General features: G+C 44.3%; 1 protein-coding gene across 3 annotated transcripts in view; it reads left to right on the top strand.

Annotated features, from left to right (window-relative positions):
- Positions 1-26,535, top strand: part of BICC1 (BicC family RNA binding protein 1) — a 354,730-nt gene that overhangs the window by 118,470 nt on the left and 209,725 nt on the right. For all 3 annotated transcript variants that reach the window (XM_073596315.1, XM_073596317.1, XM_073596316.1), the window contains exon 2: positions 6,745-6,791. In XM_073596315.1, coding sequence (XP_073452416.1) covers positions 6,745-6,791 — 47 coding nt within the window. The remainder of the gene's footprint in view (positions 1-6,744; positions 6,792-26,535) is intronic.

Raw genomic sequence — 26,535 nt, 5'->3', positions numbered from 1 at the left:
CCTTTTTCTGACATTTGTTGCTTGCACAAAAGACAAACGGTTAAGTTAGCACAATTTTTTTTGTATAATGTGAAAGATGTTACACCAAGTAAATAGATACCTAACATGTCACGCTTTAAAATTGCGCACATTCGTGGAATGGCGACAAACTACAGTTCTTAAAAAGCTCCATAGGTGACGCTTTTAAAAATTTCTACAGATTACCAGTTTAGAGTTAGAGGAGGTATTGTGCTAGAATTATTGCTCTTGCTCTAACGATCGAGGCAATAACTCACATTATTTTATTTTTTTTCTACTGTTCCTGTAATTTCTGTTTACTTTTATTGCTGTCAGAAGGAATGTAAACATCCCTTGTGACAGTAATAGGCAGTGACAGGTACCCTTGATGCAGGGATCTGTAAGACCCCAAATCTCTTCCTTTCATATAAAAACATTCAAATATACCAAGTTTGGCTGCTGTTGAATGCTGTAATTTTTAAAAAAACTTTGTGCCTTTAAGTCTTTAGTAAACCGGAAGTGATGTCATGACATCGCTTCCAGGTTACTAGATCCAAGACCTGATCAAAGCCAATTCCGGTTTCGCTTGGGCCTCCCAGTGGGACGGGAGAGCCGTGGAAGGCGGCAGGATAATAATTGAGCAGCTTCTTAGCCGCATCGGTTGTTGTCCTGAGAGCCAACCGCTGGCTCTTTAACCACTTGCCGCCCGCCCTATTACCAAACGACGGCGGCAAAGTGGTTTGATATTCCTGACCGGACGTCACATGACGTGATCAGGAATAACGATCTGCTGCGCACCCCCGGGGCGATCGTTGTTGCGGGGTGTCAGTCTGACACCCTGCAACACCGATCTAGGTAAAGAGTCTCCGGAGACTCTTTACCATGTGATCAGCCGTGTCCAATCACGGCTGATCATGATGTAAATAGAAAGAGCCGGTGATCGGCTTTTCCTCACTCGCATCTGACAGTTGCGAGTAGAGGAGAGCCGATCGGCTGCTCTCCTGACAGGGGGGGTCTGTGCTGATTGTTTATCAGCACAGCCCCCCCCTCGGATCCTACCCAGGACCACCAGGGAAGTGATCCACACTGGACTACCAGGTATGCCCCTAGACCCCCAGGGAAATGCCACTGTGTGCCCAGGCAGCTGCCAATCAGTGCCCACTTCAATGCCCACCAGGGATGCCCATCAGTGCTCATATCAGTGCCGCGTATCAGTGCCCATCAGTGCCACGTATCAGTGCCCAGGAGTGCCGCCTATCAGTGCCACCTTTCATTGCCCATCAGTGTCGCCTATCAGTGCCACCCAGTGCCACCCATCAGTGCCGCCTATCAATGCTCATCAGTGCCGCATATCAGTGCCCATCGTCAGTGCCCGCTTATTGGTGCCACCTCATCGGTGCCGCCGTATCAGTGCCCATCAGTGAAAGAGAAAACTTACTTATTTACAATTTTTTTTTAACAGAAACAAAAGCAAAACTTTTATTTTTTTTTTTTTTTTTTTTTTTAATTTTCGGTCTTTTTTTATTTGTTTAGCAAAAAATAAAAAACGCAGAGGTAATCAAATACCACCAAAAGAAAGCTCAATTTGTGAGAACAAAATGATAAAAATTTAGTTTGGGTACAGTGTAACATGACCACGCAATTGTCATTCAAACTGCGACAGCGCTGAAAGCTGAAAAATGGTCTGGGCAGGAAGGTGTCTAAGTGCCCTGTATTGAAGTGGTTAACCACCTTAATACCGGCCCATAGTCAAATGACGGCCACACATGGGATCTCCCATCCTGGGTGACCATCATATGACGTCCTGGGCTTCCCGGCCATCTAGGGGGCCGCGATGTCCACCGGGCACCCGTGATTGTCCGTTAACCGAGCAGGACCGTGGATCTGTGTGTGTAAACACACAGATCCACGTCCTGTCAGGTGAGAGGAGACCGATCTGTGTTCCCAGTACAGAGGAACACCGATCGGTCTCCTCCCCTTGTGAGTCCCCACCCCCTACAGTTAGAATCACTCCCCTAGGAAACGCATTTAACCACTCGTGTTCCCCTAGTGGTTAACCCCTTCCCTGCCTGTCAAATTTTATACAGTAATCAATGCAATTTTATAGCATTGATCGCTGTATAAATGTGAATGGTCCCAAAAATGTGTCAAAAGTGTCCGATGTGTCCGCCATAGTGTCGCAGTCACGAAAAAAATCGCAGATAGCCGCCATTACTAGTAAAAAAAATAAATAAATAAAATGTTTTTAAAAAATGCCATAAATCTATCCCGTATTTTGTAGACGCTATAACTTTTGCGCAAACCAATCAATATATGCTTATTGCGATTTTTTTTTTTTTTTTTCCCCCAAACATATGTAGAGGAATACGTATCGGCCTAAACTGAGGAAAAAGATTTTTTTAAAAAAAAATTGGGATATTTATTATAGCAAAAAGTATAAAATATTGTTTGTTTTTTTTTTTTTTTTTCAAAATTGTCGCTCTTCTTTTGTTTATAGCGCAAGAAATAAAAACCGCAGAGGTGATCAAATAAAACCAAAAGAAAGCTCTATTTGTGGGGAAAAAAGGACGTCAATTTTGTTTGGCTACAGCGTCGCATGACCGTGCAATTGTCGTTTAAAGTGCGACAGCGCTGAAAACTAAAAATTGGTCTGGGAAGGAAGGGGGTGAAAATGCCCTGTATTAAAGTGGTTAAAAAAAAAAGTACCAGGGACATGTGTGCAGCTACAGGCATCACCCCGGTACAACCCCTTCAAGCCAAGGCTGCATATTTTGCCTACAGTCGGCGTGAAGGGGTTAAAAAAAAAATGGTAATTCCCATGAAAAAAATATATGGTTTATCTGTTAAATGCTTTTCATTCAGACATCAATGGATATTTGAGAGTTAAAAAATCCACATACACCTCTGTTCACCTAAAACAGAAACTTCATTGCATTTAAATTGACCCTGATCATAGGCTCCGCATCCAGCTAAAGAGGGTAAAATATTTAAAAAATGTTAAATACTTGGTCAGCTTTCATTACTCACAGGAGTTGTAATAGATTGGTGATATGACCATTTCAAGTAACCCAGAAACTCAAATCTACAATAAATGAGTAACTTTGACTGCTAATAATTAACACACTAAACTATGTGAACACCAAATGCTTTCATCATTTAAAAATGCAACGTGATTAGTACCTGATCTACATAAATTTTATCAATACATCTATATATAGTGGATCCAGACTGATGACAGGGTGGAATGTCATTATAGGAGAGTTTCTGTAAACCTTTTGTATTCCAGTTTTATTACACGTCCCCATAAGCCATATATCACTATCACTTACAGCAGTTTCAGCTGTTTTTCATATTGTGGAAAAATGTTAATTGCTTCCTAAGCGTAGAATAACCATAATGTGTACACATGATGCGTAAGTAAAAGTCATCTACTGATAGAGCAGCTGTAGTTGAACCATTTTCCCCCGACACCTGGGTAGTTGGTGCAGGTCTGATGGCTGATGGTAATTGTGACCAGTCAGATTGTATTTTGCTTTGTCATTGCGAAAAAAACAAAACATGGAGTCTTACTACCAATAAGCCCCTTTTGGCTCAATTAAACTCGCCTTTTACTTGGTCACTTTAAGTTTCAGCATTTCATAGAGGTGTATATGCGCAGCTGCTAACTGCTAAAAATGTTTCCTTTTGACACTGGGATAGTCTAGGCCATTGTTTCTCAACTCCAGTCCTCAAGGCGCCCCAACAAATCATGTTTTCAGGATTTCCCTCAGAGGAAACAGGGGTAGAGAAGGAAGCGCCACCTGAGTGTAGTATTAAAGCGGAGTTCCACACAAAAATGGAACTTCCGCTTTTCTGAAACCCCCCCCCCCCCCAGTGTCACATTTGGCACCTTTCAGGGGGGAGGGGGGTGCAGATACCTGTCTAAGACAGGTATTTGCACCCACTTCCGGCATAGACTCCCATGGGAGTCTACGCCTCTTCCCGTCCCCACCGCGCTGTCTCCTGGGAAACACACAGCTCCCAGGAGAGAGCGGGGACCACTTCGGACGCGCAGCGCGACTCGCGCATGCGCAGTAGGGAACCAGGAAGTGAAGCCGCAATGCGTCACTTCCTGATTCCCGCACCTAGGATGGCAGCGGCAGCTGCCGAGAACCGAGCGGGTTCTCGGCGTCGCCTGCCGATATCGCTGGACCCTGGGACAGGTAAGTGGCCATGTATTAAAAGTCAGCAGCTGCAGTATTTGTAGCTGCTGGCTTTTAATATTTTTTTTTTTTTTTTTTTTTTTGGCGGTGTGGGTGGACCCCCGCTTTAACAAATGATGTTTAATGACACCAGGTAAAAACACACTTACAGGATAAAAACATATAAAAGGCTCATCTGTATAGGTATGTGGTCCTCTGTGTTCCCTCTGATCCTGTGGTGCAGAAGGTGGATTACCAGCCGGGAGCTCCTTCTGTGGCCATCAGGAAGAGACTAGGGGCCGGCGTGGAGCGTGCATGACGTCACAGGTGGTCCGTCTGCTTCCGGGTTCGGTATCCAGGGGAGGGATCGTCCAGGGAGGAGGGCTTGCAGGGAGGTTGAGAGAAGGCTGGAGCATTGGCTCCGAGCACGTAGCCTTCTCTCAACTTCCCTGCAAGCCCTCCTCCCTGGACGATCCCTCCCCTGGATACCGAACCTGGAAGCGGACGGACCACCTGTGACGTCATGCACGCTCCACGCCGGCCCCTAGTCTCCTCCTGATGGCCACAGAAGGAGCTCCCGGCTGGTAATCCACCTTCTGCAGCCCAGCATCCCTGCAGCGTCACCACCACAGGATCAGAGGGAACACCGAGGACCACATACCTATACAGATGAGCCTTTTATATGTTTTTATCTTGTAAGTTTGTTTTTACCTGGTGTCATTAAACATCATTTGTTAATACTACACTCAGATGGCGCTTCCTTCTCTACCCCTCTCTCATCCATCACAGAGCCAGCTCTTTGAGGACAGCAGCCGCCTAGCCTACCAGTCTACTTTAACCATTACATTACCGGTTACCACTTAACCCTTGAACTTCCAGCCTGTCCCCTATGGACTAAGTTGCTCAGCCCTTTATATCTCCTGTTATATATGGACTTGTGTGTTTGCGCTTACAGTTACCAATACTCTGTCCCTCAGATGAAACGGCTATGGTAATTACTAAGGCAGTGAAACTGATCAAATCACCTGTGCAAAATGATGGAAAGCCTGAAAACATGACCTGTTGGGGCTCCTTGAGGACTTGAGTTGAAACACTGCTATAGGCAAGTGGGCCCATGTTGCTCTAGTTCATTTTATTAATGATGACATTTAACTTGTAGGTTTTTTTTTTTTTTTCTCTCTCTCCAAAAAAAAAAAAAAAACAGAAGTCCAATTTTAAAGTCAATGTGATGAAGTACAACTTTACACGTGTTTCCCATATAATTAATAAAGCCAACTTGTGGACAATTAATGGTTAACACCTGTTTCAACCAGTGGGTATTTTCATTGGAACAGCCATCTGTAATTCAATAGTTCTTGCAATGAACTGAGCTGAAAGCGGATATGGCAGACTAAAAACATTTGGATGCAAATTGTAATAAAGCTAAAATAAGCCATGTTCAAAAGTAGGAACTAGCACAAGGCCAACGACATGTCTGCTTAAGGAATTGCCATTAGTAGTGGTGAAATACATTTTTTTTTTTTTTTTTTTTTTTTTTATTATGTTCAGTAAAACTTTTTTTTAATAGTATTTTTTTTTAATTCAGGCAAATGTATAAATTGCATACATTTTACATTTAAAGCCAGCAAATATACTGTAACTACAGGATCCTTCATGTGTTTACTTGCCATATTTTTGGCTGCTATGTTTATAGAGCTCAGTATCTCAAGCTCTAACTTGCACACACAACTGTGTATTATTTTTTTTTTTTCCCTTGTAGGTTTAGGAGATATTAATTTTACCTACAGGTATGCTATTATAGGCTTACCTGTAGGTAAAAATGTCCAAACAGAGTATACAACTGCTTTAAGCTGGGTGGCAGAGACACCCAAATCACAATATTGATGGACTGAATTTCAGTGATGTGAATGGTGAAAACCATTCACATCACTGCCAGAGCTCATAACAAGCAGATCTTGAAGTCTTCTTAACTGGTTTGCTAAGCTCTATCTGTAGATTGTCTTCATTGAATTTGTGATGTTTTAGTAAAGGGCAATACCAAAATGCCCAATAGTCATTAAGACTTACGGTACCTTGGAGGTGTGAAAAAAGAGTACAGAGTCCCTCTATTTTGGTGTCTTTACAATTGATGCACAATAGTTTGGTTCATGTCCACTCTCTAACATGGTTAGAAAGGTTTAGGATGGGATCCAGAATGCAGTTAAAGCTAAGAAAGAGAAGCTAATGTTACAGTTTTGCTGATTTTGGGGTATACCGTGACAGTCTTCTACACTTGATATAACCCGTGAGGGATAACTGGGAATGTGTTGAAAATTTGTAGTACTTGCCAGATTTATTTGTCCACCATACAGCTAAGGTAAGGGGGCCACATTTAGACCTTACAACAGTTGAATGCTCAAGCTAATGTTTAGAGAGGTTAGACATTTCTTTTCTCTAATTTAATAAAGGTAAACTGAAGTAGCAGATTTCATTCATTTCATTGGTTCTGCCTAAAATGTATTTAAAGCAAATGTTTGCACATAACTTATCCTTCATATCACTAAATTAACTTTTATTCTAATTACAGCGGCTGCTGAAGGAAAAGGCAAAAGTGGTGAAGATTTCTTTCAAAAGGTAGGTTCTTTTCTACATGGAATTATAAAATACATACACCTTTTCTAATAGTATGGCTATTTAATTACCCATTGTTGCTAATAATTTTTCTTAAAAGATCACATATTGGAAATCCTTTAAGCTGGGTGTCATGTAGTTGTGGTATTTGGTGGTAGCAGTATCATGTATTTTCTACTCACCTACTAATCCCTCATCCTGTTAGTGTTACATTTTTCAGGTCAAGGGTTTTCCAAGATTAATGTAACTTTATATTTAAATGACAGACAGCTCTCAGGCATCTTCCGCAAAAGATTGTTGCAATAGTATGCATTTCACTTTCGTTCATTGACAGACACAGCGCTCCATTGTTCAGAACCATAGGGTTATATCGCCCCCTACAGGAGTGGGCCATGATATACACCCCCTCTCTGCCATATGCCTTCAGTTTTTTTTTCTGCCTAGGCAGGAGTAAGGACCCTGCTGGGATCACTGGTCCTGGCGATTTTTTGCTTTTTAAACTACTTTTTTTATCTTGGATTTTTTTCCTGTGAGATCTACAATCAACTTCCGGACTGGGCGACGGGCTGGACGCTAAGATCCAGTGGCCTCCCCAGTCTGGTCAGCGAGTGCGTGCAGACTGCAGCTATGCACTAGGTCAGCCGCGACATAGCCCCACTGGATGTCACAGCGTTCCTCATGGCTGATGGCCCCCGCTTCAGTGGCAAGTTGGATCTGTCTGGGAGTGTTACCCACGCACATGCTGGAGCGGTAAGTAAGGGGCCCCCTCCTCTCCTTTACTTGAGCGGTGTGGGGTGTGGGTACTCCCTGTGGTGGTCGGTTCTCCACATCCCCCCCTCCTTGTGTGAGGCCCAGGTCTCTGGCTTAGGTGCTTCGCACACTCTGTCCACCCCCCCCTCCCCTCCCAGGGTTGTCACTCGGGGGGTACACCTTGGCACCTGCTGGATGGTTGGGTGGGTGACCAGGCATCCACTGATCCGCGCCCCCTGCGGCAGCCCTCCACTAATTTAGGCCACAGCTTTGCAGCCTACTGAGCACTCGCGGCGGGCAGCAAAAAATTTAGGCCGCAGCTTTTGCTGCCTACCAACTGGGAGATGTGTGGGGTGCCCTAGAGCGGACGGAGAGGCCGCCGATTTCTGTTGCGGCCATTCACCCTCCTTCCTTGGTTCTAGCCTGGTCTGGTCCCCCCGCGGACCTGTGCACTTACGACCAAAAATTTAAGCCACGACTTTTGCAATCTGCTAGTCCGCATGGCCATGCCGCATGCCTTCTTTCAGGGGGACGGCGTTGTGGGGGCTCTGAGGTAGACCCCCTTTTGGGGGGATTGTTTGAGTGCCCCCCCGTGAGGGGCCTTAGTGGATGCCCCCCCCCCGTGAGGGGCCTTAGTGGATGGGCCTTAGTGGATGGCCCCCCCCGTGAGGGGCCTTAGTGGATGGGCCTTAGTGGATGGCCCCCCCCCGTGAGGGGCCTTAGTGGATGGCCCCCCCCGTGAGGGGCCTTAGTGGATGCCCCCCCCCCGTGAGGGGCCTTAGTGGATGCCCCCCCCCGTGAGGGGCCTTAGTGGATGCCCCCCCCCGTGAGGGGCCTTAGTGGATGCCCCCCCCGTGAGGGGCCTTAGTGGATGCCCCCCCCGTGAGGGGCCTTAGTGGATGCCCCCCCCCCCCGTGAGGGGCCTTAGTGGATGCCCCCCCCCCCGTGAGGGGCCTTAGTGGATGCCCCCCCCCCCGTGAGGGGCCTTAGTGGATGCCCCCCCCGTGAGGGGCCTTAGTGGATCCCCCCCCGTGAGGGGCCTTAGTGGATGCCCCCTGTTAGGGGTATCAGTAGGCGCCCCAGAGTGGGGTCTCAGCTGGTGCCCCTTGTGAGAAGCCTTGGTCGACGTCCCCTGTGTGGGACCTCGGTGATGCCCCTGTGCGGGGCCTAAGGCAGCGGAGGTTTCAGTTGGCGGCCCCCCGTGTTCTTTGCATTTTTCACAGGTGGCGCTTAGGCATATAGGCTAGCAAATGGCTCTCCCCTGCCTTATCGATCTCGACTGATCCTATTTCTGGCTCTGCCGTCGTGGATTTGCCCCACCTTGCGGGGTTGGTGGCCACACTGCCTGTCCTATCAGTGAGGCTGTTCCTTCACAACTGCAGTGGTGCACAAGAAAGTGCTGGTTGTGTCTCCCTTATTACATCTGTGTGGGAAACGTTAAAGATGGAGAATGCAGCTGCGGTGGAGGTGCCGGTCCCCTAGGCACCCATAAACTGTCTTGCACGGCAAAAGTGTTCCCTTCTCCCTCCTATTTTGGAATACTTGTTCGTATAGACTGGGTGTGTCCAAAGTGTTCCTTTGTGGTTCCAAAGATGCTTTGCTGTGTGGTACCCTTTGTGGGTTCCTTCAAAGAGTAGACTGTTCCACCAGTAGTGGATCCCCCTGTCTCTAGGTTGCGCAAGGCGACCATGATTCTGGTAGAGGAGTCTCCGGCTTTTAAGGATCCGGCTGACATACCTGGAGGGGGCGCAGGTTCCCTCTGCTTATGCTGAGTTGCTGAACCAGTTGGTCTGGGGGCTGCAGTTTGCAATGCCTCTTGGACGCATTTCCGTTGGTTGCTAAGCTCTGTTTCTGCAGTGGTGCTTAGACACGTATTGGGGCTAAAGTGTTGGTCTGCGGACTGGGCTTCTAAAAAAAAAAAAAAAAGCTCTGACTGGGTTACCATTTCAAATCAATGTCTGTTTGGGGCTACCCTGGATGACATTGTTACGAGTATAGAAGTGTACATGTCTTCCACAGTCTGAAATGGGGGGGCCTCATAACGGATGTGGTCCTTCTCGGCATGCAATGGACCTGGTCTGGCGAGCCGAGAGCGGGGCTCCCTAGACCCACAGACAAGTCTTTCAGCATGAAGGCGTGCCCTCACCTGTGTCCCAGTATTCTGGCCTTGATCCCTGAAAAAAGGTTTTTTCCTCCCAATCGGCGTCTGTCATCGGACTGTTGGCAGTTCTCCCTGGGGCTGTGTAAGCCCTGTTGCTTCAGGGTGTGCTTGTCCTGGTTCCAGTGGGTTACAGAAGGTCAGAATGGAGTCCATCTGCACGGTGGTGTTGTCCCTTGATCATAGGGACTTTTGGGCTTGTCGACATCACGAATGCTGATTACGCACGCCAGTATGTGCCCGACACTAACACTTCCTCCATTTTACTGTGGGAAAAGAGCTTTTTCAGCTCGCAGTGTTGACTTTTGCAGAGATCGGGAAATGTCTCACTGCTTGTGATTAGCTCTGCGCCGTGCCAGCTTCCTGGCGGGCTCGGCACGTGCAGCATGTCAACACGCCGGAGCTCATCCTTAGTCCTCAGCTACCCTGCAGGGCGACGTAGCTCGATATACGGACCTCAGTTTTCAGTTGGCTTCTATACTACCTGAAGTCTCCTCCAGATCCTTCCAGAAAATTGGATTCTCTGGCCAGTGTTTCTTCCTCTGGAAAATCTCTAGAAGTTGAGGCAGTTCCATTTGCGCAGTTCCATACAAGCTCCTTTTCAAGTAAGATCCTCCTGGTGTAAAGTGCCTGAGGTCTCTGGGCTATCAGATTTGGCTGAGCCAGAAAACCGGGGGTTCCTGGTCTGTGGTGGCTTCGTTCTCCGGGATTTCGGCAGGCATATCCTTTCTCCCCTTGTATTGGACAGTGGTCATCACCAATTCCAGTCTGTCCGGGTGGGGAGGTATCCTGGGACTGAGTTCTGCTCAGGGTCGTTAGACGCTGGAGGAACCCGGACTGCCGATCGATCTCCTGGGACTTCGAACGATCAGACTATGTATGGATCATGGACGTCTACTTTGGGGGCTCCTGGTACGGATCCAGTCAGATGATGCCACGGCGGTGGTCTATGTCAATCACCAGGGCAGAATGAAGATTGTGTTGGCAGCCCTGATAGTAGCCAGCATCCTCCGGTGGGCAGAAAGCCATGTTTCGACCCTCTCCGCTGTATGCATTCTAGAAGTGGAAAAAATGGCAGGTGATTGCCTCTGTTGGCTAGTGGTGGTCCCTTCACCAGGACATGTTTCATCAGATATGTCTCTGATGGGGCACCCTCGAGGTAGACCTGTTGGCGTCCCATCTTAACAGTACGGTACTGAGGTTTCTGGCAAGTTCACGGGCTCCTCTGGTGGACACTGCAGACGCTCTAGTGGCCTTGTGGGGCTGGTATTGTCGGATCTACGCCTCTCCTCCTCTCAAGATTCTGCCACGGCTTTTGTGCAGGATCGAGGCCGAAGGGATTCTGGTCATTCTAGCGGGCCTAGATGGTCTTGTAGGTCTTGGTATGCCGTCATGGTGCGTGTGGTCGCTGATGCCCCTTGGCGACTGCCTCTCAGGGAGGTTCTACTGTCCCAAGGTCCGATCTTCCATCCTCCTTCGGTCTCTGGTTTTGAAGGCTTGGCTGTTAGGAGCCAGGTGCGGCAGTTAACAATGCTGCTGAAGGCTAGGAAGCCTTCCTCTGGGAAGATTTACCACCGGACATGGATAGCCTACATATGCTGGTGTGAGGCGCTTGCCATTTACCCTCGTTCTTTCTCGGTGGCTCAGATTTCAACCTTGCTTCACTGGGGGTTGAGCAGAACTTTGCCTTGAGTACCATCAAGGGCCAGGTGTCGGCCTTGGTGGTTTTCTTCGGCGTCCCCTGGTCTCCCACTCCCTAGTGCGTACTCTTAATCAAGGGGTTCGACATCTGCCTCCACCGGTGCGGTCGCTTCTACCGCTGTGAGATCTACTCTTGGTGCTACTCATTGGAAATATTCGGGAGGTTACTCTGCTTGCTCTGTCCCAGAAGGTGGCTTTTTTTTGGTTGCTATCACCTCTGCTCGCAGAGTGTCAGAACTGTAGGTGTTACCATGTCATACTTCTTACCTGGTGATCCACAAAGATGAAGTGGTTCTTCGCCCTTGTCCGTGGTTCCCTCCTTTGATTCCTTTTGATTAAGGACGTTGTATTGCTTTCCCTGTGTCCCAGGTCAAAATGTCCTAAGGGATTTACCTTACATGCCCTGGATGTTTTTGGGCGATTTGGGTGTATTTGGCCGTCACAGGGCCTTTTCGGAGATCAGACTCACTGTCTGTGATCACGGACGGGTCAAAAAAGGGGCTGTCTGCTTCTTTTGCGACCTTTCTAGACGGATCAGACAGACGATGACTCAGGTCTATTCTGTCAGGGGTTGGGTTCCTCCTTTCCCTGTTACGGCGCATTCTACTTGGCTGCTTGTTGCTTCTTAGGCCTTCCATCATCAGGCATCAGCTGCGCTGGTTTGCAAGGCGGCCACTTGATCGTCGGTGTACACTTCCACAAAATTCTACATCGTGGATGTGCTGGCATCTGAGGATGCTTCTTTTGGCTGCAATGTGTTGCAGGCTGCTGTTAAGAGGGTCTATTCCTTCTTGAAGGTGTATTGTTCAGTTTGGGCTCCAGTTTGTTTCTCTGTTGAGCGCCTGTTACCTGGTTGGCTCCTGTGTTAGCCTTGGGATTTTTCGTTGTCCCACCCCTCATGTTTGGCACTGCTTTGGGACGTCCCTATGGTTCTGCATAATGGAGCGCTGTGTCTGTCAGTGAACAAAAGAGAAATGGATTTTATGGCAAGTCAAAAATCCAATTTTTTGCAATAAGTAAATATACCGTATATACTCGAGTATAGTTCAAGGCCCTAATTTACCACAAAAAAATGGGAAAAACTTATTGACCCAAGTATAAGACGAGGGTGAGAAATGCAGCAGATACTGTAGTGGAAAAAGAGGGTCAACAATGCCCATCTGCAGCTGTATACCTCCATGTGTCCTGTGCATATGTGTCCTGTGCATATGTGTCATGTGTATATGTTCATGTGTCATGTGTCCTGTGTATATGTGCATGTGTCCTGTAAATGTGTGCATATGTCTGTGTCCTGTGTATGTGTATGTGTGTATCCTACCTGTGTCCTGTGCATGCCTCCGTGTGCCGCTCTGCACCGATCAGCGTGTGCTATTACTATTCGGCGGCCATTCACTGTTCAAAAGCCGCACCTCCTCCTTGTCCGTGATAGACAGAAAACTCAGTTTGCCAGCAGTCAGCCTATCACGGACACTCTCTCATCCTCATACCACGGACGAGGATGAGAGAATGTCCGTGATAGGCTGTACACTGACTGCTGGAAAATGGAGTTTTCTGCCTATTACGGACGAGGAGGCGGCGCGGCTTTTGAACAGTGAATGGCCGCCGAATAGTAATAGCACACGCTGGCCGCCGTCTGCCTGCATGACACGCTGTTAATGTAGGCAGACGGCGGTGACTCGAGTATAAGTCGAGGGGGGCACTTTCAGCCCCAAAAAAGGGCTGAAAATCTCGACTTATACTCGAGTATATACGGTACGTATTTTGTACAGGAGGCCAAAGACCCAAAAGTGTCTGAGTTCCTGGGTATTTTAATTTAAAACGTGGAGAAAAGCCAGCCTGACTAAGTCTTTTTACCCCCTTGAGGGTTCAAGGATTTGTTAGGAGTTGCATGGAAGGGCCTATGGGCACAAGACTATTGCCTGATTTGGCTGTAGCTGGCCTGAGGGAAGTGTTGGACATTTTAAAAGTCTGCCTTGATCTTTTCATTTCGTAGATTTATTGGACCAACTACTTAGTGCAGTGGTTTATGAAGGATCAGTCTAGGTTGCTTTTATTCAGGTCAGTGCCAAATAGACTGTGAAGTACTTATTCATTTGCTACCACTACCTAAGTGATGGGTTTAGGCTATAGTGCCCCCCAAATGGGTATGATTTTTTTTTTTTAAATATAGCAGGGAATGATTAAAACTTGTGTATACCATGTTTATGATCCTGATGTTAATATTGCAGCCTTTACCCTTTTTGCATTTAGCAAACCTGATTAAATAACTGGCTATTCTGTCAGTGTGCTGCGCTTGACTCGGCATCCTCTTCCTGTCAATGATGACCATGACTGCACAACGCCTGTCAGGTTTTATTGCTGACTCTGTTAGGAAGATTTACCCTCTGTTTGTCCTGTTTACCTTTCTCATCAAAAGGTGAAAGTAAAATAAAATTCCAAATGTTGTGTTGCAGTGGTGGCTGGTGGGTTCTTCTCTTGGGGGGCACAAACAACACCCCCCTGGCGCGCGGCTCAGCCCAACAGCATGTCCTCACCCGCCCCATTCCCCCGTGGCTCCAGTATACGCTCTTCAAGCTTCCTCCACTATTTGTCTTGTCTTCCACAAAAGCGCTAGGCATCCAATAGGATCGCCTGACGCTCTGGCCAATCGGGAAAACGGTTTCATGACCTGCCTCCTGATTGGCGGGGAGGAACATTAGTGTGAAAATGTTGAAAATTAATTTGCTATCGTCGCACAACTGGGTGGGCGCGGAGCGCAATGCTTTGTGCTCTGAGGCCATCCTTTTTTGAAGCCTGTTAGAGAGTCTGGCTCTAATCCGGTGTTTAAAAAAAAAAACTCCCTCCCCCCGCATTTGAATTCATAGTGCTGTGCTCTGATATGTAGATCAGGGGGCCAGACGCATGGGTAGGGGAGGTGGCGCCCTCTATGGATAGGCCACCACTGTTGTGTTGACATCAGAACAGCAATAGAGGGGAAATCTTTCAGTTGGGACACTAGTTCTGGTGACACCCAGGTATGCTCTCCCTTTGTTTTGGCTGCGGAACAGGAGTGAAGGGAAATCTCTGCAATAGGACACAGATTGCAAAAAAAAAAACAAAACCTGACGGGTTATAACTCCCCCTCTGTCCAAAAGTATATTGAAAGTTTTGCCTTTTAGTGACACTTTAATTCTGTAATTGAATTTAAACAGCAGGACCAAGGTGACACATCTTCCTGAAGCCCATTGGCAGCCTGTACATCCCCCTGAATGCAACAAAGTTATATGAACAAAGTTTTCAGTCGCTGACACTGGCCCGATGCTGCATCTAGGGCCACGTCCCTTACCCTTGTTTAGATTTATGAAATATCTTTATTGTGGTCACTTGACAATTTAAACAAAAATGGTATGGCACTAAAACTGTATTGTGAATTTTCCATTATATTCTGTCAGATTGAAAGGATGAATCTCCTCATTTGCCTCACATAGCAGAAAAGAAAAGCCAGGGGATAATCCTTTCCCTGCTATATTCAAAAATGCCACATTCATTAAAAAAAAGTGTGCCAGACAGCTTTTATAAAGTGCAGTATTTGGCCATATCTGGGGAAAGTAGCCACTATCAATCATCCTCTAGAGGGCAGATTGGGGGGGGGGTGAGGGGGGAAGAGAGAAATGTCAGCCAGTGATGTCACGCCTGAAACCAGGACTTCAGGCATGTCATGCATCGGTGCAGCATCCGGCTATTCCCAGTACAGAATATAGCATTCAAGCTGATGATGCAATCAATTGTCAGGAGAACACAGAAAGCTATTTTGTATCAATACCTGGATTACTAGGTATTCTGTCTAATCGATTATTAAAAAAAAAAAAAAAAAAACTGCAATATTATTGCTTGCCTAGAAGAGGAATGTATTAATAACGCTGTGTTTTACATATATTTTAAATTATAACCCCTGCCCCTTGGACCCAAAGACCACTTTCAGCCACATAGGAAAGAAGTGGAAATCCTACCCACTGGGGTCACGGCACTAAAAACCAGAGGCTCTAACCATTTGCCACTGATGGAAAAAACTTCCTGAAAAAACAAGAAAAAAAACAATCTTTTCCCAGAGCTCCACTTTAATAACCTGGAAGCCCAATCCTTCAATTGAGTGTTGAAATCTACCCTATAGAAGCCTATTAAAAATGTTTGGGCAAGTAGTGTGCTCAGGCTTATTCTTTGTTCTGTGATTAAAATCTGTATTTTTTTTTTTTTGTTTCTGTATTGAATCGGACCTTATGAAGATATCTACAAGTTCTTGAAAGCTTATGTTTGAAATCTGTTCAGCTACCCAGCAGCATAACTGCAAATGCAGGGCAGTCTGTTTTATTTCCAGTCCCCTGCTGCGCTGTTCAGAAACCACTGCCTTTATTAACATGGGTGCCAGACATAGGATGTATTATTTTCATGTTTTACTGTGATAAAATCCACTTCCTCAACTGTCTGAGGTCCATACTTAATATGCCAACTACCTGCAGTGTGGCTATTTATGGCTGGCTGTTCCACAAAGAATGCTGCCTCGTTGCTAAACCAAGCATCATTTAATTAATAAAGTGGCTATGCGGTATATACATATACTACCTACAAGTTGCAGCAAATTTCATAATAGTGTATTTATTAGTCTATATCTAGCACTGACCCCCGAAGGAGCTGCTGGTTTAAATTGGGCTTACTGTTACCTCACCGTTCCACTGTATCCATCACGGGGGTCCCATTAGAAGAATGTTCAATGATGTCTACACCAAACACTCAGTTTATTTTTCTCCAATTCTTTTATTTAACAAAGTCAGATAGCGGGATGGAGAGGGTAAGGGAGATTCAGGTACCTGGTATTGCGGGTCAGGGTATTTCTTCAATCCAGAGGACAAACTGTTTCCACAACTGAATATAGCAATCACCGGATAGGCCTCTCTCACTGACCTAGCAGCCGATACGATGCTCGATCATAGTCTCTGCCACAGACTTGAAAAATCACGTTACGGTCATTATACAATCTTCTGCCACAGGATGGTGTAACCAAACTTTTGCAAGATTAAAGCATAACTGCACAGTACCAGTTTCTTTCAGCCGATCCGGCGATACTGTGAAGTAGGTGACCCGGGTTGCATCCTTCAATTCCTGGGAGTACTTCTTCAATGACAAAGCATCGGGCCAGCCGGCCCCGAGAGAGCAGAGCTGCCACGCACACCTTGGGCCAGGAGGGCCTTCAAGTCGGGAACAAAGAACCCCGACAAATTGGCGCCTGTACCTTAAGTACCCTGACCCAGAATGCGCAGTGAGTGAACCACTCCCACCGGACTGTTTCTGAGTAAAAGGGGTACCCAATGCATCCAGCCTGTTGCATTACCAACACTTACCGGTGGCTACAGCGACACCCACGGCCATGTGGAAACTGACACAATCCAGCTGAACTGGTACAGAAACCAGCAAATTTACCATAATTAGTCCTAGCTAAACTATAGCTTCAGACAAACTTAAATTTTCATAGATGGCACCTGCTCATCAGGAGCAGGGCGCTACATATATAAACCCCATTTTATTTATTTTTGTACATTTTTCACTTTCTCATGCCTCACTTTGAATGAGTCACTGACAGTCTCTCACACAATGCGACAGAGGTGCATGGAACCAGAAACTCCTGTGGTTTTTGTACTATGAATCACAACATGGAAATAATCCTTAACGGGTAGTGTAGAAGTGAAACGGGAATGAGCAATGAGAGTATGTATTGGGTAATTAGATTAGTATGATTAATTAGAATCTGTGCCCCCTTAAACCAAGGGTCCCTATCAGTCTCCCTTTATATTATGGTCCCTAACAGGGTCAACCCTAACATTAAAGTCTCCATGAGTGTTCCTTTACACGAGTTGTTCCCATCAATCCCCCTTACATCAATTGCTCCATCAGAGCATTCGCTGACATCAACTGTCTGCATCAAAATGCCCCCTCCCTTCAGAGTGCTCCTTTTATTTAACTGCCCCATCAGAGTCCTCTTGGGGGGGGGGGGGGCAGAGCCACCCCAGCAACTCCTTTAGTTCCGGGCCTGATGCAAAGGTGGCTCTATAGGATGCTGCAAGAGAAAGGGGTCACCTTGAAACAGGAAACCTGGGGCCATGGTCACGAGACCAGCTTAAACTTGAACATAGGCAAAAATTAAAATATAAAAAAGTATACTCAGTGATTAAGTTGGCCTCTGAAATGGCCTAAAGGGTAACTCCACGTTCATGGAGAACAAATTGCAAACAAAAAAAAAAGCATACAGTTGTGCTCATAAGTTTACATACCCTGGCAGAAATTGATTTTTTTGGCCATTTTTCAGAGAATATTGATGGCACAAACTTTTCTTTCACTCATGGTTAGTGTTTGGCTGAAGACATTTATTATCAATCAACTGTGTTTACTCCTTTTTAAATCATAATGGCAACAGAAACTACCCAAATGACCCCGTTTTTAAAAGTTTACATATCCCTGTTCTTAATACCGTGTATTGCCCCTTTTAACATCCATGAAGGCTTGAAGTCTTTTGTGGTATTTGTGGATGAGGCTCTTTATCATCTCAGATGGTAAAGCTGCCCATTCCTCTTGGCAAAAAGCCTCCAGTTCCTGTAAATTCTTGGGCTGTCTTGCATTAACTGCACGTTTTGAGGTCTCCCCATAGGGGCTCAATGATATTGAGGTGAGGAGACTGAGATGGCCAATCCAGAATCTTCACTTGATTCTGCTGTAGCCAATGACTGGTCGACTTGGCCTTGTGTGTTGGATCATTGTCATGTTGGAATGTCCAAGTAAGTCCCATACGCAGCATCCTGGATGATGAATGCAAATGTTCCTCCAGTATTTTTTGATAACATACTGCATTTATCTTGCCGACAATTTTGACCAAATTTCCTGTGCCTTTTTGTAGCTCACGCATACCTAAATCATCAGAGCTCCACCTCCTGAACTTTTAATCATAGGTCTTGTTGACTCCTCTCCAAAATGTAGCATTTATGTTTGAGACCAAAATTGAGCTTTTTGGCCACATCACTCCAAATGACTTTGTGCCAGAAGGTTTGAGGCTTGTCTCTGTGCTGTTTGGCGTATTGTAAACAGGATACTTGGTGGCATTTGCATAGTAATGGCTTTCTTCTGGCAATTCGACCATGCAGCCCATCTTTCTTCAAGTGCCACCTTATTGTGCATCTTGAAACAGCCACACCACATGTTTTCAGAGGCCCTGGATTTCCCCTGCAGTTATTTGTGGCTTTTTTTTTTTTGCATCACGAACAATTTTCCTGGCAATTGTGGCTGAAATTTTAGTTGGTCTACCTAACCGTGGTTTGGTTTTAACAGAACCCCTAATTTTCCACTTCTTGATTAGAGTTTTAACACTAGTGATTACCATTCTTAATTCCTTGGATATATTTTTATATCTCTTAACTGTTTTATACAGTTCAACTACCTTTTCCCGCAGATCCCTTTGACAATTATTTTGCTTTCCCCATGACTCAGAATCCAGAAACGTCAGTGTAGCACTGGATGAAACATGCAAGGGTTTGTCAGGAGTCCAGAAACTCATTGACCTTTTTTTACATACATGCACACACGCACACACACACGCACACGCACATACAAATACGCACACACAAATACACACACACACTAATACACATACATGCACACACACACACACAAATACACATACATGCACACACACATGCGCGCACACATACACACACATACACACACACATACACACATACACATACACATACATATGCACATACAAATACACACACACACATGCGCACACACACATGCGCGCGCACACATGCGCGCACACACATGCACACACACACATGCGCACACATGCGCACACACATGCGCACACACATGCGCACACACATGCGCACACACACGCGCACACACGCGCACACACACACGCGCGCGCACACACACACACACACACACACACACACACACACACACACACACACATACACACACATACACACACACACATTACAAGCAAACAAATCATATGTGAGGATGGTTACCTTTTTAAATAGCCATTCAAACCCCTTTGTGTCAACTTGTGTGCATGTTATCAGGCCAAAATCACCAGGGTATGTAAACTTTTGATCAGGGTCAAGCGTAAACGCAGTTGATTGATAATAAATGGCTTCAGCTAAACACTAACCATGAGTGAAAAATGTTTGTGTTATTCATATTCTCTGAAAAATGGCCAAGAAATCATAAATTCTGCCAGGGTATGTAAACGTATGAGCACAACTTTATGTAATTGCTACACAAGTCATGTAATTTTAATGTTCTTAAAATGTTTACTGTTATTAAAAATTATCTTTCCTTTTCAGTCTGCAGACCTGTAATTTTATATAAAATGCAATGCAATATGGCAACCTGGAGGTATTCTGTACACAGGCATTCCCGAAATGTCTTTTCTTGCTTGTGTAATTGGTTTATGGATTTTCACAGAAGTCTGCACCAAATATCACTTTGGTGAGATATTCCCAAAGTGAAGTCACATCTACAGGGATTTGGACTTTCCTCATTGGAACTATAAAAGGACAGCAGTTGATTGATAATTCACTCCCTCGTTATCTCTCGCCTTGACTATTGCAACTCCCTTCTCCTTGGCCTCCATAGGCTGTCCCCTCTTCAGTCTGTCATGAATGCTGCTGCCAGACTTATCCACCTTACCAACCGCTCAGTGTCTGCCAACCCTCTCCTCCAATCCCTACACTGGCTTCCAGTCACCCAGCGAATTAAATTCAAAATGATAACCACAACATACAAAGCCATTCACAACTCTGCCCCGAGCTACATCACCGCTCTTCTCTCCAAATATCACCCAAATCGTCCTCTCCACTCTTCTCAAGACCTTCTACTCTCAAGCTCTCTCATCTCCTCCTCCCATGCTCATCTCCAGTATTTCTCAAGAGCCTCGCCCATCCTCTGGAACTCGCTACCGCCACCTGTCCGGCTATCCCCTACTCTTGCTAGCTTCAGCCAATCCCTGAAAACTTATCTCTTCAGGGAAGCCTGCCCCACCCTTTTAGATTGTAAGCTCTTCTGAGCAGGGCCCTCTTAATCCTCTTGTATTTTATTGTATTATAAGTGTATTGTCTCCCTTTTTATATTTTAAAGCGCTGTGTAAACTGTTGGAGCTATATAAATCCTGTATTATTATTATATGATCACTCCTATTCACATTCACTTTGCACTTTGACACAGACAAAATGGGTATTTCAGAATATTAAAAGGTAGGAATCTACAACAGTTTGTTAAAATCCTATGCAATGTACAAAAGATCACCCAAAAGGGAATGTTGTCTCAACAAAATTGAAGTTGCTTTTAATATCGCTTTAGGCAAAGTTTGTGTTTTCTTTTTGTCAATCTGTTACAATGTTTCCAACTTGAAGATTTTGCCAGTAACCTCACTTTCTTTTGCAGACTGACAATGCTAAGCCACTACAGCAGTCTTCTATAAGCACCTCTTTATTTGACTATTGGACTGCCAATTAGGCTTATCAGATAGACAGGTAACAGCATACAGAAAGCTGACTATGTTGCTGCACATTTCAAGGCAGTAACTTATAATTTCAAGCCTGCTATAAAAGGTTCTTTTAATGTTAGAATCTCCTGGTATGACAGTAAAGCATGATGCCTTATATACTGAAATTAAATTTTAGGTTTACATACACTTTAAAAAAAACTGAAAACTAGCAATACCAATGATAACCACAAGGCGTCTTTGTGTAAAGCTGTGCCAAAAATTGTAATTTATTCATTAATGTTCTTAAAGTATGTGTTGTGTCAGTGTATTTCTTCATATTTAAGTAATTTTATTGGCAAGACTTTCCCAAATAGATAAAACTGCTTTGGAGTTTAGGATTCATTAGAAATTGTTTTTAATATATGAATTCTAATGTTGACTGCAGTTATACATAACTATAAAGACCCATGTCTTTATAGTTATACATAACCATAAAGACACAGTTCTGGACTAAAAACCTGCCCTGACCTTTGTGTCACATGCCTAAGGTTTCCAGAGCTCAGATGGGAAATGAACACAATTTGAGGAATCGTCAGTTTTTTTTTGTTTTTTTTTTTTTCCCTTTGCAAGGATGCAGTCTGCAAAAATTCAAATACTTGTTTACTGGCCAGACCTAGCAAATTCAGTAGTGGTCAGACTGGCAGTTCATGCTTGCATGGGTTAGATTTTTCCATCTGATTTATGCAATTCACTTAAAGTGGAAGTAAACTTCCATCTTTTGCTTTTATCTGTAGGTAAGCCTATAATACGTCTTACCTAAAGGTAGTGTAAATATCTCCTAAACATGCACCTTTTAGGAGATATTTAGTGTATACTCAGCCAGTGACCTCACTGGCACATGTGCTCTGAAGAATGGCCACCTATGCCGTTTCTTCAGAGCCCCGTGCCGTGAATGGTGGCTTCCGTGTTCATGCGCGGGAGTGACATCATTGCGGCTCCAGCCAGTCACAGAGCTGGAGTCTGCGAACCCTGCAGCAAGACGGGTGAAGATGAGAGCGCCTGAAGCTCTTCCTTCTAAGGCAAGTTTCACATAATGTGCTATTACTGGCACATTATGCCTTTACCTTGCAGGTACAAAGAAATTGTCCAGCAGTTTACAACCGCTTTAATGGAAAACTGTAGAAAATGGCGCACTTGTGGCCACGCAAAGTACAGTAACATCTTAAACCTAGAATTGATCATAACAAGCAAATCTATTTTAAGTTTATGGTATAATTCCAAACAATGTTATCTTTTGAATATTGTTTTTGTTTTTTGTTTTTTAATGCAACATCTTTATTTTCACATATTTTAAAGAGAAAATACAAACCTTCCCAATGTTGATTGCTAGTGTTATCTGTAACACATCTTCAGGGGCCTACAATTTAGATGAGGAGATTGCACCAACAATTGATTTACAGGAAAATTCTGAGAACACATCAATAATTGTAGGGACTTCCAAGGGGTATGTAGAGAAAAGGAGGATCGGGGTATGGAAAGGGCATTAGGGAAGGATAGAAAGTATCCACACACCCCTATTAGATTGTCTGTCTGGTTTCTGTGATGTAAAAAAATGAGACCAAGGTAAATCATTTCAGAACTTTTTCCACCTTTTAATGTGACCTATAAACTGTACAGCTCAACTGAACAACAAACTGAAATCTTTTAGGTAGAGGGAAGTAAAAGTTCTAAAATGATTTATCTTTGTCATTTTTTTACATCATCACAGAAACCTGACATTTTAACAGGGGTGTGCAGACTTTCTATATTCACTATAGTAAGATACCAAAAAAGTTCAACAAAAAAAAAAGGGGGGGATAAAATCATCCCTCCCCACTCCCAAGAATAAAGAGAAAAAAAATATCAACACAATCAACAGACACAGCATAATCTAACAGTTTCCTGGTAGACCAGCCTCAGTATAAAGTACATATATAAGTAAACCTCTTAATCAGTGCGTTAATTGCTTGTACAAGTCAGAGAAAGGAAATTTAACCACAAGGCCCAAATATTGTAGAATTTGGTATAGGTGTTCACACACCGATGTCTCCACTTCTTAGCTTCCATTATATCTTGTACCTTCGGTAACCACACATTTTGACTGTGGTTTCAATCGGGGACTTCCAATGGATCATAATGAGGCATATTAAGCAGGTGAGGCATTAACAAGCATTTGTAAGACCCCACAGACTAATTTGTGTCATTAAATAGCATAGGGAGCTGGTCATCTGAAATCTGGTGTTGTCACCTTATTAAGAAGATTAGACATCCACTCGAAAAGGTCGGAGAATGGGACAGTCCCACCAAAACTGTAAAAAGGTACCCTTCTGTCCACAATCCTCCTAAGATTGGATACAATCAGGAATATGCGGGAATAATCTGTTGGGGATCTTGATAGAAATTTGTAGCAGGATTCTCGAGTTATAAAATTTAAGAGGAGATGTGGGCTAGCATTGTAATTTTTTCGATAGAATGGTAGTTCAACACAACTTGGTACAAAATCGTTTTAAAAATTTGGGAAATCAAACATCCTTATAATTGTGTTAAAGTAATAGATCATACAGGAGTCAAAGCTATAGCTAGTTCTAGAGTTGAAGAAGAAAGAGGTAGGTACACAATGCACTGGGGTCTACAGAACCATGGCTTTCCCCCTGAAGGTGCCTGGTAAACTTTGACATAAACTCAATATGCTTTATAGAACACAGAAATCTGAGGCATTCTGTAACTTTGAGAATGTTTAATTATTTAAATGTTATACGTATAGCCTGGGCCTGTCTTGTCTCAAGTTTGTGTACTTGTCATTACTATAGTAACTTATGCAAAACAAAAAAAAAAAAAAACTGATGGGAGTATAATACACAGCTCATCATTGTGTGAAGAAATGCAGACCTTATTTTTTGCACCTTCTGTATTATTCTATGCTAATCTTTCATACTTCTGCTTATGTAAGGCCTGTGTTTTTTTTTTTTTTTTTTTTTTTTTGCTCCTTTTGTCTGTTAGAGTTGATGAAATACACACTGCTCCACTACATAAACAGTTCAGAGCAGATCAGTGATTAATTATGATAAACTTCAAATGTAGAACCATGTTAAAGCTGTTGGTTGAATGGTAACTGGGACTGCTCTCTCCCTTCCAGGAACAATAAATATCATGTAAGCTCCATCCTTACGTTTATGTAAGTAGATTTGTTTCTGAAAGAAACTTTCCATGATCCCTGTCCTACACATTCCATAATAATTTTATTCATGTTTTGAAGGGGCTTTCAATTATGCTGTCACAGAGGTTTGTGCTTCGTTGGAACCTAGTTCTATGTGTCCTGTGCCACACTGTTGCTTTAGTAACTCTTAAGCATGGGTTACTTATAGGGTCTGCTCACACAATGTGAGGTGACTTGTGTCTTTTCACACAGGATCAATGCCAGTGCACTGCAAGGGTGGAAAGAAAACGCCTGTTTCCAGTGTGTGCCATTTACACCATAATGCTGATGTTTGATGTCAGTGATAAGTAGCTTCACTGTGGTAGATGGACTTTTTTAAGATGTCACTTGGACATTTCCATAAAGTGCAAGGCACTCTTCTCTATCACCAGCACAGAATTAATACCGACCTGCACACTAAAACAGATTAAGATTTAAGCCTGCAGGCATGTGTAAATAAGAAACAGAGTCAAAATGACCAGTAGATGCAGAGATGTAGACAGCTGAACTTCAGTCTCAAAGTTTTTTGTAAGTCTCCTGCTTTGCCACATCCCTATCATCTCCGGAGACTCGTATTGGTCAGTTAGGCGCACAAAGTACTGATCGAGTCTTGAGGGACAGGAAGGGGTTTGCTTGACCTGAGCTCAACTTTGAGTAACAATTGATATTTGGGTAGATCTACAGCTGCCTGTTGACCTGTTTTGGCTTATGGGGGACCTAGAGGGCAGTACATGAGCATTCCGTTTAATTGAGCTACATAGTAGTGATCAGCAAAGGAAATCATTCAGAGATCATGGCTTGGCTGCCATTGCTAATCTTTAAATGTTGTTGCTTTAGGACTATTGTTTATCCTGAAACTGGCAAAAGTTTGACAATTATAAATTAAATAAACACATATATATTATAATAGCATACAAAGGTTTAGTAGTTATTAGCAAAAATAACAACTCAACCTAAAATAAAATGCACTGTGCAGTTGAACTATTAGCCCCATGCACACGAGACGCCGGTGCAAACTCTGCTGAAAGCATGTTTTTGAAAGCTGAAACCAGTGTTTAGAAATGCTCGTTTTGCCGCGTTTAGCGGCATTTTACAGTGTTTGTTTGCGTCTAGAAGTGCTTAGTTAATATAACATCAAGACCCTCCCTAAGCTCAAACAGTATTATTTAACTCTAACAGCCATTTTGTGAGACCAGAGTGAGTAGCCGCAACTGAGAGAGCAGCAGTGTGCTTGTATTTAGCATGTGACTTGCCACGTCACCTGCCACAAGTTGGGGATTGTCATTTGCCACATCACCTGCCACAAGTTGTGGCGTGTCATTTGACTCATCACTTGCCACAAGTTGTGGATTGTCCACTTGCCACATCACCTGCCACGTCACCTGCCACAAGTTGTGGATTGTCCACTTGCCACGTCACCTGCCACAAGTTGTGGATTGTCCACTTGCCACATCACCTGCCACAAGTTGTGGGTTGTCCACTTGCCAATTCATCTGCCAAAAGTTGTGGATTGTCCACCTGCCTCGTCACCTGCCACGTCATCTTCCACGAGTTGCGGATTGTCCACTTGCCACGTCACCTGCCACAAGTTGTGGATTATTCACTTGCCAGGTCGCTTGCCACGTCACCTGCCACAAGTTGTGTGTTGTCCACTTGAAATATTTTTTGAATGGTTTTTCATCATTTGCCATCATTTTTTAGATTTTTTTATGTAAAAAAAATAGGGCACCTTTAAAAACTCTTATAAACCTAAACGCCGGTACCGCGGCATCTGAAACGTGGAAAACTTTTGCGACTGAACCCATTTTTTTGCTTCTGGAAATACGAGGTTAAACGCAACTGCCTAAACACCAAAAAACAAGACTGTGTACATGGACGCAGGGGCAGTTGAAAAAAGTGTCCAACTGCCTCTGAACGCCTGTTTAACAGCGTCTCGTGTGCATGGGGCCTTAGGCTTCATGTACACTGCTGCTGGTAAATGGACGTTTCAGCTGCCCCTGAACTCTCCTCTGTTATCTTATCAGTACATGTATACAGGGTCATTTATATTCGTTATAGGCAGTTGAGTTTAGAAGCATTTTTTGGAACGCAAAAAAAGGGTTCAGATGGATGTTCAAAGGCATTTGAAACATCAAATGCCTGTAACGGCCTCTAAATGTTGCTAAACGTGGTAACTCGTGTTTAGCAGCGTTTAGTTTACACGGCTAAACGGATGTTTTTAGACGCTGGTTTCTAGCTGTCAAATTTAAATAGTTCAGGAGAGATTAAATAACGTCCAATGTACATGAAGGCTTAGAGTGTAAGAGTTTATTTTTTCCCATGACATCATTTTCAGAGCTAAAAGTATCACTTGAACCTTTGGGTTTAGAGCTTTGTGTTGCTAAACCCA

This window comes from Aquarana catesbeiana, linkage group LG08 (genome assembly GCF_042186555.1).
Source record: "Aquarana catesbeiana isolate 2022-GZ linkage group LG08, ASM4218655v1, whole genome shotgun sequence".
NCBI lineage: Eukaryota > Metazoa > Chordata > Amphibia > Anura > Ranidae > Aquarana > Aquarana catesbeiana.
The sequence above is the reverse complement of the archived record's forward strand: the minus strand, read 5'-3'. Positions and strand labels throughout refer to the sequence as shown.